This window comes from Gastrolobium bilobum, unplaced genomic scaffold (assembly GCF_033153095.1).
Source record: "Gastrolobium bilobum isolate Gb01-03AN ecotype WA unplaced genomic scaffold, APGP_CSIRO_Gbil_v1 utg46590, whole genome shotgun sequence".
NCBI classification, from domain to species: Eukaryota; Viridiplantae; Streptophyta; class Magnoliopsida; order Fabales; family Fabaceae; genus Gastrolobium; species Gastrolobium bilobum.
This window is the reverse complement of record NW_026896313.1, coordinates 20,642-37,469: the sequence shown is the minus strand read 5'-3', so window position 1 is coordinate 37,469 and position 16,828 is coordinate 20,642. Positions and strand designations below refer to the sequence as shown.

The 16,828-nt window shown below is 34.8% G+C and overlaps 2 protein-coding genes across 2 annotated transcripts; both read right to left on the bottom strand.

The window, feature by feature from the left end:
• Positions 1-3,616: 3,616 nt before the first annotated feature.
• Positions 3,617-4,881, bottom strand: LOC133298886 (3-oxo-Delta(4,5)-steroid 5-beta-reductase-like). Its single transcript, XM_061498271.1, has 2 exons — positions 4,834-4,881; positions 3,617-4,747 (listed from the first exon to the last, which is right to left on the bottom strand). The coding sequence occupies exons 1-2, from the start codon at positions 4,879-4,881 to the stop codon at positions 3,617-3,619; spliced, it is 1,179 nt and encodes a 392-aa protein (XP_061354255.1).
• A 5,004-nt stretch (positions 4,882-9,885) lies between these two features.
• LOC133298885 (uncharacterized) lies at positions 9,886-12,012 on the bottom strand. The gene is made up of 2 exons (XM_061498270.1): positions 10,191-12,012; positions 9,886-9,995 (listed from the first exon to the last, which is right to left on the bottom strand). Exons 1-2 carry the CDS (start codon positions 12,010-12,012, stop codon positions 9,886-9,888), a joined length of 1,932 nt encoding a protein of 643 aa, XP_061354254.1.
• Positions 12,013-16,828: the final 4,816 nt, after the last annotated feature.

The following is a 16,828-nucleotide window of genomic DNA, read 5'->3' as shown; positions in this document are numbered from 1 at the left end:
GAAAAACTACTCTTATGTTGCATAAGAGTATTTTTATCTCTAATAGACTCATCGAAAACTGTGACACTCTTTTTTTTTTAAATAGTGGGCCCCACCACATGTGAGTCTACAACATGAGAGATCTTATCTCATGCAACATGAGATTAGATGGACCTTATTTTTATTATTGCAGATGCACCTTCGTTCTTAATTTTTTTCATTGTCTTTTGTTGTTATTCTTTTATTTTTTAATTTTAATGGTCCTTTTCGTGAATGTTTTCTTTTTTTAGTGGTCATATTTTAGTATTATTTTTAAAATCACATTGGTCATGGACCAGCAAGTAATGGATAGTTCACTATTTATCCTCTCATTGATAAAATCATTAGACTTGTACTCACCCTTTCAGTTTCTATAGCAACTACTGAAAAAGCTTATCAACTACGAAGATAATCGAAAACAGGCTCCGAAATAGAATGGAAGATCAATTTCTTGATAATTTCTTGATTATTTAATTAAAAGAAATTGTTTTGAGTTTTAGTACAAATTCAATTATAGAAGGGTTCAATGATATGAAAACACATAGAGTAAGAGTTAAGTGAAGTGATCTTAATTTATGTAATAAATTTATTGCAAAAAAAATTAAATTAAATTTGTATTGTATTATAAATACTTTTATTTATAATATAATTTTTTATTTTTACTCCCTGTTGTAAAAATTCTTAGGTTCGTCGTTGCCTAGAAGGAAAATATTGAAAGACCCTCTGGATCACAACCACAATAGATGAAAATAATTATGTATTACCAATTGCATTTGCTATCATGTCGGGTGAGATTTTGGAGGATTAATCATGATTTTTGGCACTAATACATATGCATGTAACACAAAAAATGCATATATCTTAATTCAAATCGGTATCCAGTGGTGGTTCCAAATTTTTTTATTTATATCTGCACATTTAGAGATGAGGGTTTGAAGGTGGTGCCCCCGAATTTTTTAAAAATAAAAGAAAAAATAAAAGAATATAAAAAAATTGAACTTACTACAAAATAAAATACTTTTCGGGTCCTCAACAAAATTCTTAGGAACCAATTTAATCTCTTAGAAAAAAATCGTCTCGTGATCTCTTTGAATTCTAAAATAGACTCATGTTAGTCTTTTTAAAGGACTAATATAGGTTTTTTTTTAAATTTCAGAGGGACTACGATTTCAACTAAACGAATCTATTTTGAAATTTAGAGTGACTGCGAGTCAATTTTTTTTTGTAAGAGATTAAATTATCCCATGTAATTTTTATTGAGATCCTAAATTATACTTTATTTATTATTATTTTTAAAAAAATTTGTGCGTGCACATGTAATCAGTTGCACCAATACAAACCTGCAGATGTCGGCATGTGAGTATCAACTTTGTGGATTTTTTTAAAATGGACCCGGTCCATCATTTATTGGATGGTCCTTTTTTCAAAAAAGAAAAATTCTCTTTCACTTATATCCTTATCTTTCTTTAAAATTCCTTCTCAGTCTTTTTTATTTTTCATTTTTGGACAAGTCCCGCAAGGGCCGAGACCGCAAAAAATGAGCTCCAACTTTGTGGTCAATAATGCAGCTTTTCGTCAGCAGCCTCCTCCGAGTATATTGTGTGTTTTGCACGACAGATTGCAAGTCATGTCAATCACAAATTCAATAATGTAACGTTAAAGAAAGAATCAATGAAGTTTCGGTATGAACACTTTGTGCCCGGAAAAATCACAAGTTAAGATCCTCGTGCATGCAAATAAAAACACAATAGGTTATAAAAGGGGCCTTCAATTATGCATTTTTGCTGTATAAGTTTTGACTTTTTAAATCGGCTATAAGATTATTTCGGGATGCGGAGTGGATCAGGAATGAAAATATTTAAGCTCCTCTTAAGAGTAACATGTGAGGATCAAATCAATATTCTTTTTACTATTCAATTCTTTTACTACCAACTGAACTATCATCTTTTGATATTTTCATATATCCTTGTTGGCATTGAACTCTAGGTATAAGGGAGGTTCCATAACTTAAAGGCCCATTCTGTGATCCTTATTGCCCAACCTGCTGGTGATTACAATTCTCAAACCAGACTAATGACAATTTTAAAGGCCCATTCTCGTACATAACTAACCATATTTCTCCGTTAAAAACAAAAAAGAGAAAGACATTATATAGTCCACGCTTTTACAAACTGGGCTAAAGACCAAACTAAATGAAAAAAAAGGTATAGCCCATTGTAACCACATCTGTTCTAATTATCTCTTCCACAAGCTCGTTTTATATGTTCCGGGAGCAGATGCTTCCTTTCCAAATATAGAGAAGAAAAGAATTGGGAGAAATTTTGAAAAGAAAAAAAAGAATATAACTGAAATAAAAATTTTTCTTTTTGAAAAATAACCACGAAACAGTAATACCCTCCTTGAGCACATTAAAAAAAAAATCCTTCTTCTGTAGTCTCTGTTGTAACCTTTTCAGTCATGCTATACATCATTTATTGAGCTAGGATTTTATCCAGAATCAAGTAGAAACGTAGTATGAGTTACAGCTTGCCATAGGTAGTAGCTTTTTGTTTTTTGCGAATTTTACTCTATACGTAATATTTATAAAAATTAGTTTACACTATTGACTTTGTTTTGATCTTGGAACTAGTAGTAGACTGGCAACTAAATTAACTAATGCCTATTATAAAAGAAAGAGATATACTTCCGAAATTAATATTTATTTACTCTTAAGCATCAGAGATGGTCGGCCTGATATATTTTGCCATCAACATGGAAAAGCTTGAAAATGATTCAATGAATTAAAAATGGGGGCAAGAATTAAAGAATAATTTGCTACCTTTCTAATTGTTTCTCTTAATAATCTTTCTAATTGTTTTAAAAAGACATATTAAATATTTTTTAATTTAATATTTATTATTTTAATAATTACGATGATGTAAAAGGGTCTGTTAAAACATTTTGAAAATTGAGGGGGACGTGTGTGCCTCACTCTATTTTCATTTTTTATGGATAGATATTTTTAATTCTTTTGCATGTGAGACTAAATCCCATATAAAATATTTACTAAAAAAGATAAAATAAATATCATAAAATATTCAAATATTTAAAAAAGAAAGAGGCATCTATTTAGAATAAATTTGCCGAATGAAGTTCACTATCATTTATTAATAAATGATATACAAGCTTTATTTATTTATTTATTCATATATTTTGTGGGGGTTGAAATGATATACAAGGGTGTTGTTATTTAAAATCAATGATTATTTTATGTATGCATATATCTTCTCAAAAGGATGTTGTCGATCTTTATAAAAGTATAACTTAAGGATTGTTGTAGTGATTAAGCAATTTTTTGCCTTGATGACTCATTCATATCACATTGTACTATGTTATTACATACAAGAAAATATTATTCAGAATTTTATTATGTTATTAGAAACTACTACAACAGAATATATAGCTACGGGAACAACTTCATTAGTAAACACATAAATTCATCTCCCAATAGAAATATAACACACAACATAAACTACTCTTTCCCTCGAGTTTTATTTATTCCACATAAACTAGTAAAAAGGGAATTCAACTATTAGAAGAAGACCAGGAATATGGATATTCAAGGCACAATCTTGTAAGCTTTGATCTTATCTATCCAAGCTATGAATGAATTCTTTGTGTTTCTGAATCCCAAGAAGCCATGTTCTTTGGCCTTGTTCATGCTATCTAAAAGGCCCCCACCTCCCAATGTAAGATCTGAAAACCACCACTCAGCAACCTCTTCAAGCTTAGTGGGATGAAGTTGATTCTCCCTCACAATCTCATCCCACACAGGACCCTTGTCCTTCATCATCTCCGACAACCTCAAATCAGAACCCTCCTCAAACCCATAATCCTTAATCCCAAACTGTTCGGCCAACACCTTCCACAGATGCTTCCACTTGAAAATATCTCCATTGCTACAGTTAAAGGCTTCGTTTTTCCCATAAGGATCCACCGAAGCCCAAATGTGCTGCTCCGCAATCAAATCAGCATCGGAAACAGCAGAATAAGATTCCCACGCTTCTTTGGTGCCGGGAAATCTCAAGGGAAGCCCCTCGTGCTTGCAAATTGCGGCGTAAACGCTAAGCGTTCCGATGATGTTCATCAAACTGTAAGGGGAAAACCCGAAGATCGGTAAAGCTCTATTAACGGACCATGTCAAACCCTCCTTTTTTGCAGTCTCTTCGAACAAAATATCCTCCTGTGTGTAAAAGTAATTGGGTGCGTCCAGGCGCGGCAGATCCTCCGTGAACGGTGGCTCGTGGCTCTTGATCTTGCCCAACAGCTCGAAAGGTCCTATGTAGTGCTTTGCACCTGTCTGAAGGCACACGTGGCGGAGGTTGGGAGCGTTTGGGATTAGGGCGCGTAGGACGTTCCTGAACATAGCACCGTTAGCCTCGCAGTTCTCGACCTCCGTGTGTCGATTTGTCCACGACACGTAGAAGATGTGAGTGACATCGGTCAACACGGAGAGCTTGGCTTGTGCGTCGTTGGGATCGGAGATATCGCACTGGATGTATTCGATGGGGTGGTCGGCGTTCCACGCGGGTCGGGAGCGCCGTGCGACGCCGTAGACTTTCCATGGTCCACCGGGCGTGTCGACGAGAGGCAGAATTTCAGCTAGGCTGTTACCGACGATGCCCGTCACGCCGACCACGAGTCCCACGTTCTGGAAGCTTCGCGGAGCTCCATCTTGGTGGAATTTCTTCTGTACATGACAAAAAGAAAATAATTAAAAGAAGAAAGGGAAATTCTTCGATGAGAGAGTGATAATTAAGAATATTGTTGGCTTGCCTTGCGAGCGCCAATAGCTCCAGACCACCACCAGCTTATTTTTTCCATTGAAGTGAGTAGTTGCAACACCTCGCCACAGAGAGAGGATTAGAGGAAGAAGGGCACTGAGCTGAGAGTGACAGTTAACTGAATGCTTCTCCGACCTGCATTTATAGGAATATGAATCTTTCTCTATGGTTTCACGTTCAACGTTGAAGGTCAACTTTAAGGAAAAAGAAATAAATATATTAATCATAATACTCTCGTCATATGAAATTTCAACCTGTTATTCCCACATATATTACTCAAGTAACGCCTTGACTGAAATCCTAGGCCCATGCAAGAATGCACTTTTTTTAATTTATGTGAATAAATAGGGAAAAATATTTTCTTATGTTGTTAGATTTACATTTTTATTTTTATGACATGAGAATATATATCTTTGAAGATTAATAAATCCCTTAAACAAATAAAGGAGAGTTTAATGTCTACAAGTAAAGTGGAATGTTTATTGTGTTAAAAAATATATATGTTTATTTTTTATGTTTATGGGTATCGCAGCCGTCGCCACCTGTTGTTTTTCTTAAATTATAAAGTGGTGCATTTAATTTGGCCACCTTAAAAAATTGTCTGTATTCTAAAGTTTAGGTTTAAAGGTTAAAAATTATTCTGAATCTTCTAATAAAAAAAGGGTTAGTTATGGGGTAGGAGAGGGGTATTAATTATTTTACACCTTACAGATTTGGATTTCTTTAATTATGTGAAAAATTGATTATGTAGTTATATTATTTGATCATAATCACTCATTTAAAAATCATATATTTTTCACTTTCTTATCTCATAATTCATGAATGATTATGATCAAATAACATGACCACATGATCACTTTTTGCGTGATAATATCCAAATCCATATATTACCGTCACCAGCTAGCAGCATGCCATAACTCCCTCATCGTTACACTGGAAAATTTGAAGATGGGATGTCTGTGTCATCTTGAGGGGTCTGAGTTTAACCGTCCATTATTAATTTAGTGTGCTGTGCATTATAAAATTGTTACCTTTTGATTTAGAGTTATCTCTAAAATTAATTAATTTTTCCTTTATTATTAAGAAATATTTTATTTTATTTTTCTATTTATCCTATTTTATGTTGCATATTATTCAAGAGTATAAATTATTATGGCTAAATAGCCATTTTCTATGAAATGAATTTAAGCCCCACAAGTGTCAGACGGGTCGAGGAAGAGCTCGTGACGGGAGACCACCACCAATGGACTAAGCTAGACCACCACACTAAATGGGTTCAACACAATATCTTAACCCAAAACATTAAGACATTATCATGCCAATGTGAGATTCATCACACTTGAATATCTTAACAATCTCTCCCTCAAATGTGAAACTCACCATTAGTATACTCCCTCTCAACCGAGTATCCAGACCCAAAATACTCGACCCGCCACCTAGCCAAAAACATGGTTAGTCCAAGCCCAACTCAGCTCTGATACCACTATCATACGGGTCCAGGGGGAACCCTTGGTGGAGGAATTACTACCAATGGGTTAAGCTAGGCCAATCACACCAAGTGGGTCCGAAATCATATCACAACCCAAAATCTTAAGGCTTTGGATTGATAGGTCCTCCCACTTATATGGACTGTACTTAACCTATTATCAACTAATGTGTGACTCATCATACTTGAATAATCCAACAATCTCCCCCTCAGTGAAACTCATTATTGGTATGCTTCCTCTCAATCGAGTACTCAGACCCAAAGTACTCAACCCCCTCCTAGCCAAACACATGGCTAGTTCAAGCCCAATCATACCAGAGTCAGGCAGGTCCAGGGGAGACCCGTGGCAGGAGATCACCACTAATGGGCTAAGCTATAGCAACTATAGCAAGTGAGTTCGACACCACGTCACAACCCAAAATCTTAAGGTATTGGGTTAATGAGTCCTCCCACTTATATCTACTCTACTTAACCTATTACCCACCAATATAGGATTCATCACACTTGAATATCTCAAAAAGAAAATAACATATTGACATTCTAATTTTTTTAGGAAAATATTTTGTGAAACGATGCTCAAACAAAATATCATAAAATAACGTGATTTTCTGAATTTTTCTTAATAAAAGATCTAAAAATAAATATTTAGTTTATCATGATTAAAAAACTAAGGATGTATAAATTCAGTCACATTCCTTTTTGTTAATTTTTAACATTAATTTTATAAACTTAACAAAAATATAGACTACTACCCAAAAAGGAATGATACCAGGTTAAAAAATTATTTTGACAAATTGGTTATCAACATTGATCTTATAATTTTAACAATTTATTTAAAATTAATAAAATAATATTTTTAAAATTTGTGAATAAAATAGAAAATAACTTTCTATATTCTTTATTCATTGGTTGGGGTATTCAAAGCAGCAGCCAGCATGATTAAGCGCGCGCAGCGCGCGCCCGGGGATGGGGTGGGTTTGAATTCAAAGCAGCAGCCAGCATGTATTGCGTAAGATAAGTTTAAAAATATCGGAGTTAAGTTCCTCGTCCAAATGCAATGTCTAGATAACAAAAAGAAAACCCACCTCACAAACACAATAAACAACAAGTAACTAACAGATTATAGTAACTTAGAAATCTGTGAAACCATATTATATGCAAAGAAAATTCTCATAATCAAACAATAGAGTATATATAAACCTTTAAGGTTCCTCTCAGTTTATCATTAGTGTCCTTTATCAGGAATTTGATCGAGCTCCCAACCACTCAGGGAAAACTGTTAAACAATTCAATATATTCACCAATAATTGGTTTCAATAGCTGTGCTGGCATAATATTTTTCTACCCCAATCACTGAACTGTGATCAAATATCCAGATATTTCAAATAAAATATAGTCACGATGAGATGTGGAAACCAACTTCCAACTCGAGCCAAATCATTTTCCATCCGGGAAACATTACAGTGCTATATATTTGGAATCAACTTTTTTATTTTTATTTTATCTTTAGAAATCAGAACTCTAAATTAGTTGATCGACGTAAATACTTTTGGGCTTCATGATTGATAAAGTTTGTTTGAAAATAGTATTGTTGAGATATAAAACCATTAATATAACCTCATCCAAGAGCTTGAGTTTTTGGGTTGAATTGATTCTTTACATGGTATCAGAACCTTGGTGTACCGGGTTCAATCCGCCCCACATGTAGGTGGGCCTGTGGGCTCTCGTGTGAGGGAGAGTGTTGAGATATATAAAACAATGAATATAGCCTCATCCAACAGCTTAAGTTTTTGGGTTGAATTGATTCTGTACAAGTATGATGTATCTCTTCCATTAATCTTCAATAAAGTATGGTGGGGTTATATGTACTTGCAAAATATTACGATACTCAAGTTTAAATTCATATAAACAGGTTTCAAGTGAGATGGGAAGATAATTACCTTGTATATAAAATTCTGGTGTATATAATTGGGGGATAACGTGCTTTGGGGATCCCCATTATTGTTCTCAACAAGTAGCTAGATATGAAAGCAAATTTTTTTATTAGATTTAGATATATATGAGTGGCTGAATTTGGATTCTTTCATATGAAAAAGTGGTCATGTGGTCATGTTATTTGATCACAACCACTCATTTAAAAATCATACACTTTTCTCTCTCTTATATCATCATCAACGAATTGTTGTGATCAAATAACATGATCACATGATTATTTTTTTACATGAGAGGATATAAATGCATGAGTGGCTTGAGATAGCCTTTAGAAAAGTTGTAGATATTTAACATAAGGCAAATTTTCTTAAGCACAAAAAGAGGCATGTAGTTAGAATAATTGTTGAAATTGTGTTCCCCATGTTTTATTAAGAAATGGCATACAAGAATTTTTTTGGGTTTGAAATGATATATAAGGATGTTGTGATTTGAATTCTGCGATATATTTTTATGTTTTCTTTACAAATATACACATATAAGTATGACTTATGGATTTGTTATAGTTTTTTAGGAATTTGTCTGTCTTGAAGACTTATTCATATCTATCATTGTTATTAAACACAAGGAACTAATATTTGAATTCCTCTAATAAAAAATGTCATTTAAAATCTTATAATCTTATAATCTCATGTTCTCATTTACTCTTTCCCTACATGTTTCCTAATAATTTCAACATTTACACATTCAACAAACGTCATTTCTGAATCTTACATTCCAGCAAAAATTATTTTAACCTAGAACAAAATGCAAATGATGTACTACATTATTTATATAGTATGATTTTTAAAACACATTAACAGTAATCTTTAACTTTTATCAATGGAAAAACTTCAATCCATGCATGTGAAACATTTGTACATTTCACATTAATGGACACAACTTAAAATAAGTACAGTCTTGGGCTGCATATATTGCAATAGTTGAAAGTGATTATTTTTATTACCCCCCCCCCCCCACCCACACCCAAAAAAAAAAAAAGCAATTATGTATCAAATGTCACTTGATAATTTGGTTGAAAAGTTTAGAGTTAGCAAACTAACAAGCATTTTTACCTATGTTAGACAAAAATAAAATGTACGTAGCTCAAAGTCATTGCAAATTCACAATATCCGTCTGGTTCTTGGTGTCTACGAAGTTCAAAGTTCAAACCCCATTTTCACCAAGTTTTGCAGCTCATGTTAAAAACTTACCATAAATGTGAATGATTTAGTTTGTGCGGTGGTACTATTGTTGGCTACCTTTAATCTCAGCAATAAGTAACAACATATAGTATTATATTAAAAATTAATGGAGATGTGGTCCTCTCCATTTCCTAGCGTGCAGCTGGGTTATATCAGTCACGCCATTCTTTTATAACTCCATATATTCCATCACGTAACATCCATTTGCCATTTTCAATATGTAAAATAGATTTTAAGAGCCCCTATTTGTTCGAGTTCTCACCTGCCACTGACAAAGCACAGAAACAAAGTATATATATATATATATATCTAACCTAGTGGCCAAAATCTGGGATGTGGCACATGATTCTCTTTCTCCGCATGTAACAAGCCAATTTAAATTTACTTACACTGGTCGAGCTACAACTGCTTTCTTTAATCTCCTTCTTGCCCTTTCCATCTTTCTCCTACCAGCTTCTTTTGCGTGAAAAGGTTCTTCAATGATGGTAGATAGACCTGAAAAAAGTTAACAGCAAAAGTGATTCAAATAACGCTGTAAAGTTTAAAGAAAACAGAGAAAAGCCATTCAAAATTCAAACGAGCTACAATACAATGGTTTTTTTTAAGTTTCAAGTTTAACTATATATGTTGTAGTTAATCTGCTCAACGATATTATATGCAATAAAACCTGTAGGGCAAGGACATAATTACCAGGCACGAGACTTGTCTTCTCCATCATCATCAATTGCTCTTCATAGTTAATTCCCTCATTCATATTAGATTCTTTTGTATTTTCCACAACTAGATTCTTATTTATTACCTTTGAGCGAGCAGTGGCGAAGAGCCATGTGGCATCCATGTGTTTGCTGATCATACGCGCGGCGTGGTATGGAATCTTGACGCGCTTGGTCTGATCTGACTTGATGCAACCATTCATGAACATTATGCAGTCCATTAAGCTCTCTTTGGCCATTCCTCTCATGTTATAAGCCTGTGACCTTCTCCAAAGGCTTTTGATGTGTGTGTTTGCTGGGTTGGAGAGGCAAAGAGCACGGGTTGAGTCACTGATGGCTGAATCTGGGTTTTTAAGCAGAAGATGACATTGGGATTTATTACTATAAAGCACCATTCTTTCTTTTCTAAACCTCAAGGGGCAAACTTCCATTGCTTCACAATATTTCAATAAAGCTCCTTCTACCTTTCCCAACCTGAACATGTGATTCGCTTGTTGCTTTATCAAACTAACCAAAACCCTTGTTTCCTCTAATTTTTCTTTGGACATTAGTTTCTCCTCGTCCAACTTCAAATCTAGCACTTCTTGCAATGCCGTTTCAACTTTTTGTCTGTTGATTTTCAATTTGCTATGATTATGTTCTAGAAGGAGAACCTTTGTGATGGTCTCACCAACATTTGATTTATCTCCAAGGCTTTGAAGTTCAATCAAATCAACTAGGTATGAAGTGGCAATATCAATAACTTTGTACCTCGTATCTGGGTCCTTTAGAAGCAGTACAAGACAATCGATACCCATATATTGCCAATCATCTGAAGATCTTGAGAGGTTACCGAGAGACTTTATAACTTTGGGGGACTCAGCAATGCTTCTCCTTCCAAGTTTACTATAACATAGGATTCTAATCAATCCAACCCCAGCAGGTGAAGTGTGATTCACCAATCCACCCCACATATCGCACAGGTCATTCAAAAACACCATATTACAGATGAGATTCAGAGACCTGTTTTTGCAAGCAAAGCAATTCAGCAGATGAAGAGACCAGCACTGAAGTTGGCTAGCCCATTCCTCTGCCTTGCGATTCTCCATCTCCAAATCTCCAACGCCTCTAGTCAACAAGTTCCTGTGGTGCTCCATTCTTTTGTTCACATCTTTCACACCTACAAAGTCAACATAGACCACTTCTAAGCAAGTGGAAGCCAAGTTCAAGGCCATTTTCACCACCTCTTGTTCGTATTGTGCTACTGATTCGAAGGTACTCTCATAACTGGCCAAGTGACCAAGTGCTCGAACAGCAACTCTTTGCTCAACCCAACTTATCTTACCACTCAGCAGCTCCAATAATGGTGGTATAACACCTGATTGCACAGCTATTTGAGCAAACTCTTCCTTATTCATGGTGTAAGAGCCAATAATATGAGCAGCATAATAGGGTATGTATATATTTTGATTTGTAAGAAGCCAGTTCTTGTCTTTTATACCTTTGTAGATGAGATTTGACATGCACTTGAATATGCCAAGGGAAGGGAACTCTGGGTCATTGGGTTGGGTCATAGCAATACGCCATAATCCACTCAGCACCAAGACATGTTCTTGATTCTCTCCTATAAGCATCGCTTTGAAGCAGCTAGCTATTTTAGCCCTTCTGGGAGATGCATCTGTTTCTCTTATGGTGCAAAAGAAACAATTCGGGTTGCTGCAAATCTGATCCTGAGACTCTTGGGTCATATCTTCGCTGGTGTTATAAGGAGTTTTGTGGATGGGGATTACTCTTTTTTTCTTCATTAATAGGGAATCCATGGTTGCCTTGGCTGACAAATATTGAATTGTTTGGGGATTTCTTAGACCAGCAAGCTTAGGATCGTTGCTTTATATTTGAGTTTGAAAAGTTAGTGGAAAAAACGAATGATATCGTTACACCGAGAGGCGCATAAATGGCAGACTTTCATTATCCAATAAAGCATTTTCTATCTAAGAAATATTTGACATGTCATAATTACAAACATTCTTCACATAGCAATTGTCAATCTGTCATTTTGTTTTCCACGAGAAATAATTAATTTGTTGCATAGTGTTAGGAGAGGTGTTGCGCACTCTCACTCTTTGAGTTAGCTTTTGGTGTGATGATCCCATGAGTCCCTATCATTTGGTGCTCATTGAGAGTCAGACTTCGAAAAGGGCTACTGATGGGTGGATGAAGCCGCCTAAAGGAGGAAAGACCGGTCAGAGTAAAAGTCACCGTGAACGTCGATCTTAAAAGAGGTGGCAATATTAGGAGTCTCACATTGATTCTGTAGGCAACTAATGTGAGATTTATAAGACTTTAGGCACTCCCACTCTTTGAGCTAGCTTTTGGGGTAGTGATCCCATGATTCCTATCATTTGGTGCTCTCATTAAGAGTAAGACTGCGGAAAGAGCTACCTGATAAGCGGGTGAAGCCCCTCAAAGGGGAAGGATTACCATCGGGTCAAAGTGAAAGCCACCTCATCCTGTGAACTAGTTTTTCGCCATGGGTCCCTATCAGATAGTTTTTATCTTACGTATTTTTTTCTAGAATTTTTTCAGCATAAAATATTATTTGATATTTTTCATAAATGACAAGCTAATCCAATACTTCGTATGCCAATCAAAGCCTCGAGCACGTTCGTGGTTACAAACTAATTGTAAGTTACAATTACACTATAAACCTGGTACAACAGGGTCACACGAGAGATGAGGAGAGAGATATAGTTTACACTGAACTTGGACAATTGTACAAATCTCTATGGCGCTCGAGACTTCTAAAGTTGTGTCTCAAGCTTCTCTTACATTAAGTGCTTCTCGCATTATAAGCGAGTGCGAGTGGTCCTCCTCAGTCCTCTCCCTCTTCTATGTTTCTTGTTGGAAGTTAAATTTTAAGTTAAAATACTTGTTCATGAAAAGCTTCTTTACCTTGAGATTTTTTATCTAACTTTTGTACATCGATCCTTTCTCGAACAAGAGTTTTTTGTCCTTATGTGACAAATTAAATAGATCACGAAAGCTCAAACTTTGATAATATTTTTCAGAGTGTAGATTCATGTTGCAACAAAACTTTGAAATTTTCTATGCAAATTTATCATCAAGCTGTCTGGTATCTAGTCAATTAAGTTCATTCGTCAAAAGCTCTAATGCTCTAGTCCTAGGCCTATAAAGCCTTAGTTTAAGCAAAAAAGTGTACAAAGTCTAGTTAAACTGAAAACATATTGTGGGATTTCACCTACCTTTAGCCCACAATTCTCCCTGATTTCTCCAGTCAGATATTTTAACAGGCTGAGATGTAATGTGTGAAGAGAAATGAGCACGTTAATGAAGTTGCTAAGCAAAGACGAGGGACCACATCTTCAAATGGAAAAACAATCCCCTTCAAATCAGTAGCAGAATGTGGTCCCATCACATTGCTAAACTTGTTCCTTCAAATAAAAATATACACCATAACTCTTAAGAAAGCATAATATGGATTAAAAACAGAATAAAGTACAGATGGTGGTGGTCTCAAGAATATGCGGCTGCCATGGTGGAAAGCATAAAAAGGAGGTTTCTTAGATTTTATCTTTTTCTTAAGAAGATTATTTCAGACATGCTTCAAAGATTCATTTAACTGTGCCAAAATGATTAACGCTGGGATTTTAATAATTATTTGCTCGTACCTTTGACATGGAAAAATAACAATAACAGCTTCTTGATCATGATGGCAAAGACTAGATTTGTAATCTGGACACACCAAACTATGCGGGAATTGAGCATGTTTTGCTTGGATAGAATTAGAGTTTCAAAGTTGTTAAAATCCAAAAGGACCCTTGTCATCTATAGAATCTTAACTTGTTTGTTCATCAGGGTGATGGAAAGGCTTAACGGCTAAAAGTGTATATATTTGGATGCAAGTGTTTTTTCTTTTCTTTTTTGTTGGGGTGATGTGTATCATCAAAAATCAAATAGAGCTAAGCCCGAAACTCTTTGAAAAAAGACAGATGGTTCATAGAGCAATGATCAAACGGCATAGTTCAAATAACTTATATTACTTAATTACCACCAAAGATGATGAGAAAAATCTGAGATAGTTTTAGTTGTTGAGATTCGACTTTTTCTTCCCGGGATGAAGGATCCACATTGAGAAAGGCAGATGTATAGAGTTAACATCCGTTTTCCATTAAATATATATAGGGAAATAATACTTTCATGCTAAATGAGAGTAACATTTTTTTCTACACAAACTCGTTTTCCGTGCCAATTAATTTTTCTTTTCTTTTTTAATATAAAAGATGGGACCCACATTTAACTTCTCTCTACTTTTTTTCTCTCCTACTATCCTACAACATGAGAAAACTTGAACCCATATATATAATATACATCTTTTTTCTTTTTCTTTTTGATAAATATATACAGATCATATACATCTTTCTAAATGTAAAGGTCTATTAACGAAATATGTGGAGGAAGATCCTAAGCGCAAATACTATAATCATGCAACATAATATCGCATTCAAATTAATATTTCAAATTTTATACATTCAGCCTATGAAGCACCAACACTTCAAAAACCTTGATGTAAGAACCTGTACCGTTAATTAAGGAAATTAATCAGTTCATTATGAGTTTAATGAGATAATTCCATAATTTCTCTTATGCATGCTGAGTTACATGCTTTGATATAATGAAATGCTTTTGAGCTGATATGTGCACTGGCTTTATGATATGCATGTGGTGTTCCACCTATACGGTAAGCCTGAGTATGTGGTACATACAAGATGGTGAGACTGGGGTGAGGTGCAAACGATGTTCCTTGTACTATTATGTGTGGGTAATAGACGTATTCCTACATTCTCTGGCCAGTAGATTATAATATTGACACACATGACATGATATTCTGTTGCATTGCACTATTTTGGAAATGATATTGTTGAACTGTTTTGGAACTTATATTGCACATGTAAGTGAGCTTGGGGTGGAAGATCCTTGAGGACCCCTAGTCTTACTGAGATTTCTTGTTTAGAGATCTCACCCCACGTTTGGGGACACTTATTTCAGGTTCAGGTAGTATGGGGGCTGATGCCTCTAGCGGCAGGAGGCCAGAACTTAGCTGATGAGTTTGCTGTTTATTTTGCTGATATGTTGGATGCGGGATATATCTGCTGATGCTTATGTTTTTAGCTTGCTTTTAGTATACTGTTGATGTTGAGACTGATGTTGGGCTTTGTTGCCTTTTTGGGTGAGCATGGGGTTTGTCCATGCCACTTGGCTGTTAGCACTATTATGTTGAGTTGTATAATCTGATAGTTGTCTGGCCTACGTGTTGTAGTTCCGTGACTAGAGACATACTTATGTTTTTAATGTAATGAGGTATTTCAGTTAGCTGTGTTTTGCAATTTACATACAGGCGATGTTTTATTAATTGATTAATAAGCAAATTGGTAATGATAATGACATCATAATTGAAAAGAAAAAGATATTCTGCACTTTTATTTAAGCGCAGCTTAATACGATGATATGATAACATTACCGGATATATACGGGGTGTTACACTTGACGTATCGTGTCCGACACTTCCCGGCACTCTCGGACACTCCCCGACACTCCAACACGCGTTATTGAAATTCAAAAAACGATTCAAAGGTTAAATTGCGTTGAATTTTTAGTTCCAACTGTTAGATTCGTTAGATTACGATTACCATTTTATTGAGTGTAATATAAATATTTAGAATATTTTATGATTTTTGCAAAATTTATGAATATTATAAGTTTAGATATTTTTTTTTGTTAAATTATTGAATATTAAAGATAATATATACTACATAAATTAAATATATTATTTAATATCAAAACGTATCCTAACGTGTCAAAATTTAATATTTTTTAGAATTAACGTATCGGAGTGTCGTGTCGTAGCGTGTATCGTATCCCGAGTCAATGTCGATGTCGATGCTACATAGCATTCAACAACCAATGGTTGAAGCGGGCACAAGAGGCAGAATAATCATAATGTCAATTTGGCGTGAGAAAGTCATACATGTCCTCCAAGGGAGAGAAATGGCCAAGGAGTTTTATGTCGAAAAAATATAGCTTTCTTTTCCGATTAATTTTTTTTTCTATTAATGATTATATTTAAGTAATTAACAATGTTACCACCTAGTAATAAATTGTTAATATATATAATATCCTCAAAATCAGAAATCACTTATTGAACTAAAAACCTAACACAGTTGGTAAATAGCTTGGGTTTCTTAAGCATGTTGACAGGGGTTCGATCCCTGACCGTGTATATGAAAAAGGCTTTGTTGGGAGAGGTTTACTCATTTAATGTGATCTCCCGCCTCGAAAGGATTAATCTTCGGCTATCGACCGGAGGATACCTTAAAAAACCAAAAAAAGAAAAGAAATCACTGATTCAAGAAAAACTGAAGCTTCCGTTTAATAATATAAACTAGCATAAATAAGATATGGAATTTGTTTTTCTCATGTTGCATGAGAAAATAAACTCTTCTTACACACACCATAAAAAGGTGTGCAACTTATTTTTTTTGTTTTTTGTTTTTTTAAATAGGTGAGTCTCACACTTAATGTATCTATGACATCAGATTGAAATTCTCCTACAACATA

Coding starts and splice junctions, on each gene's coding strand:
- LOC133298886 (XM_061498271.1), bottom strand. CDS start 4,881: ATGGAAAAAATAAGCTGGTGGTGGTCTGGAGCTATTGGCGCTCGCAAG. Junction 4,748..4,833: donor GAGCTATTGGCGCTCGCAAG/GCAAGCCAACAA, acceptor TGTCATGTACAG/AAGAAATTCCACCAAGATGG.
- LOC133298885 (XM_061498270.1), bottom strand. CDS start 12,012: ATGGATTCCCTATTAATGAAGAAAAAAAGAGTAATCCCCATCCACAAA. Junction 9,996..10,190: donor GAAGACAAGTCTCGTGCCTG/GTAATTATGTCC, acceptor AACTTTTTTCAG/GTCTATCTACCATCATTGAA.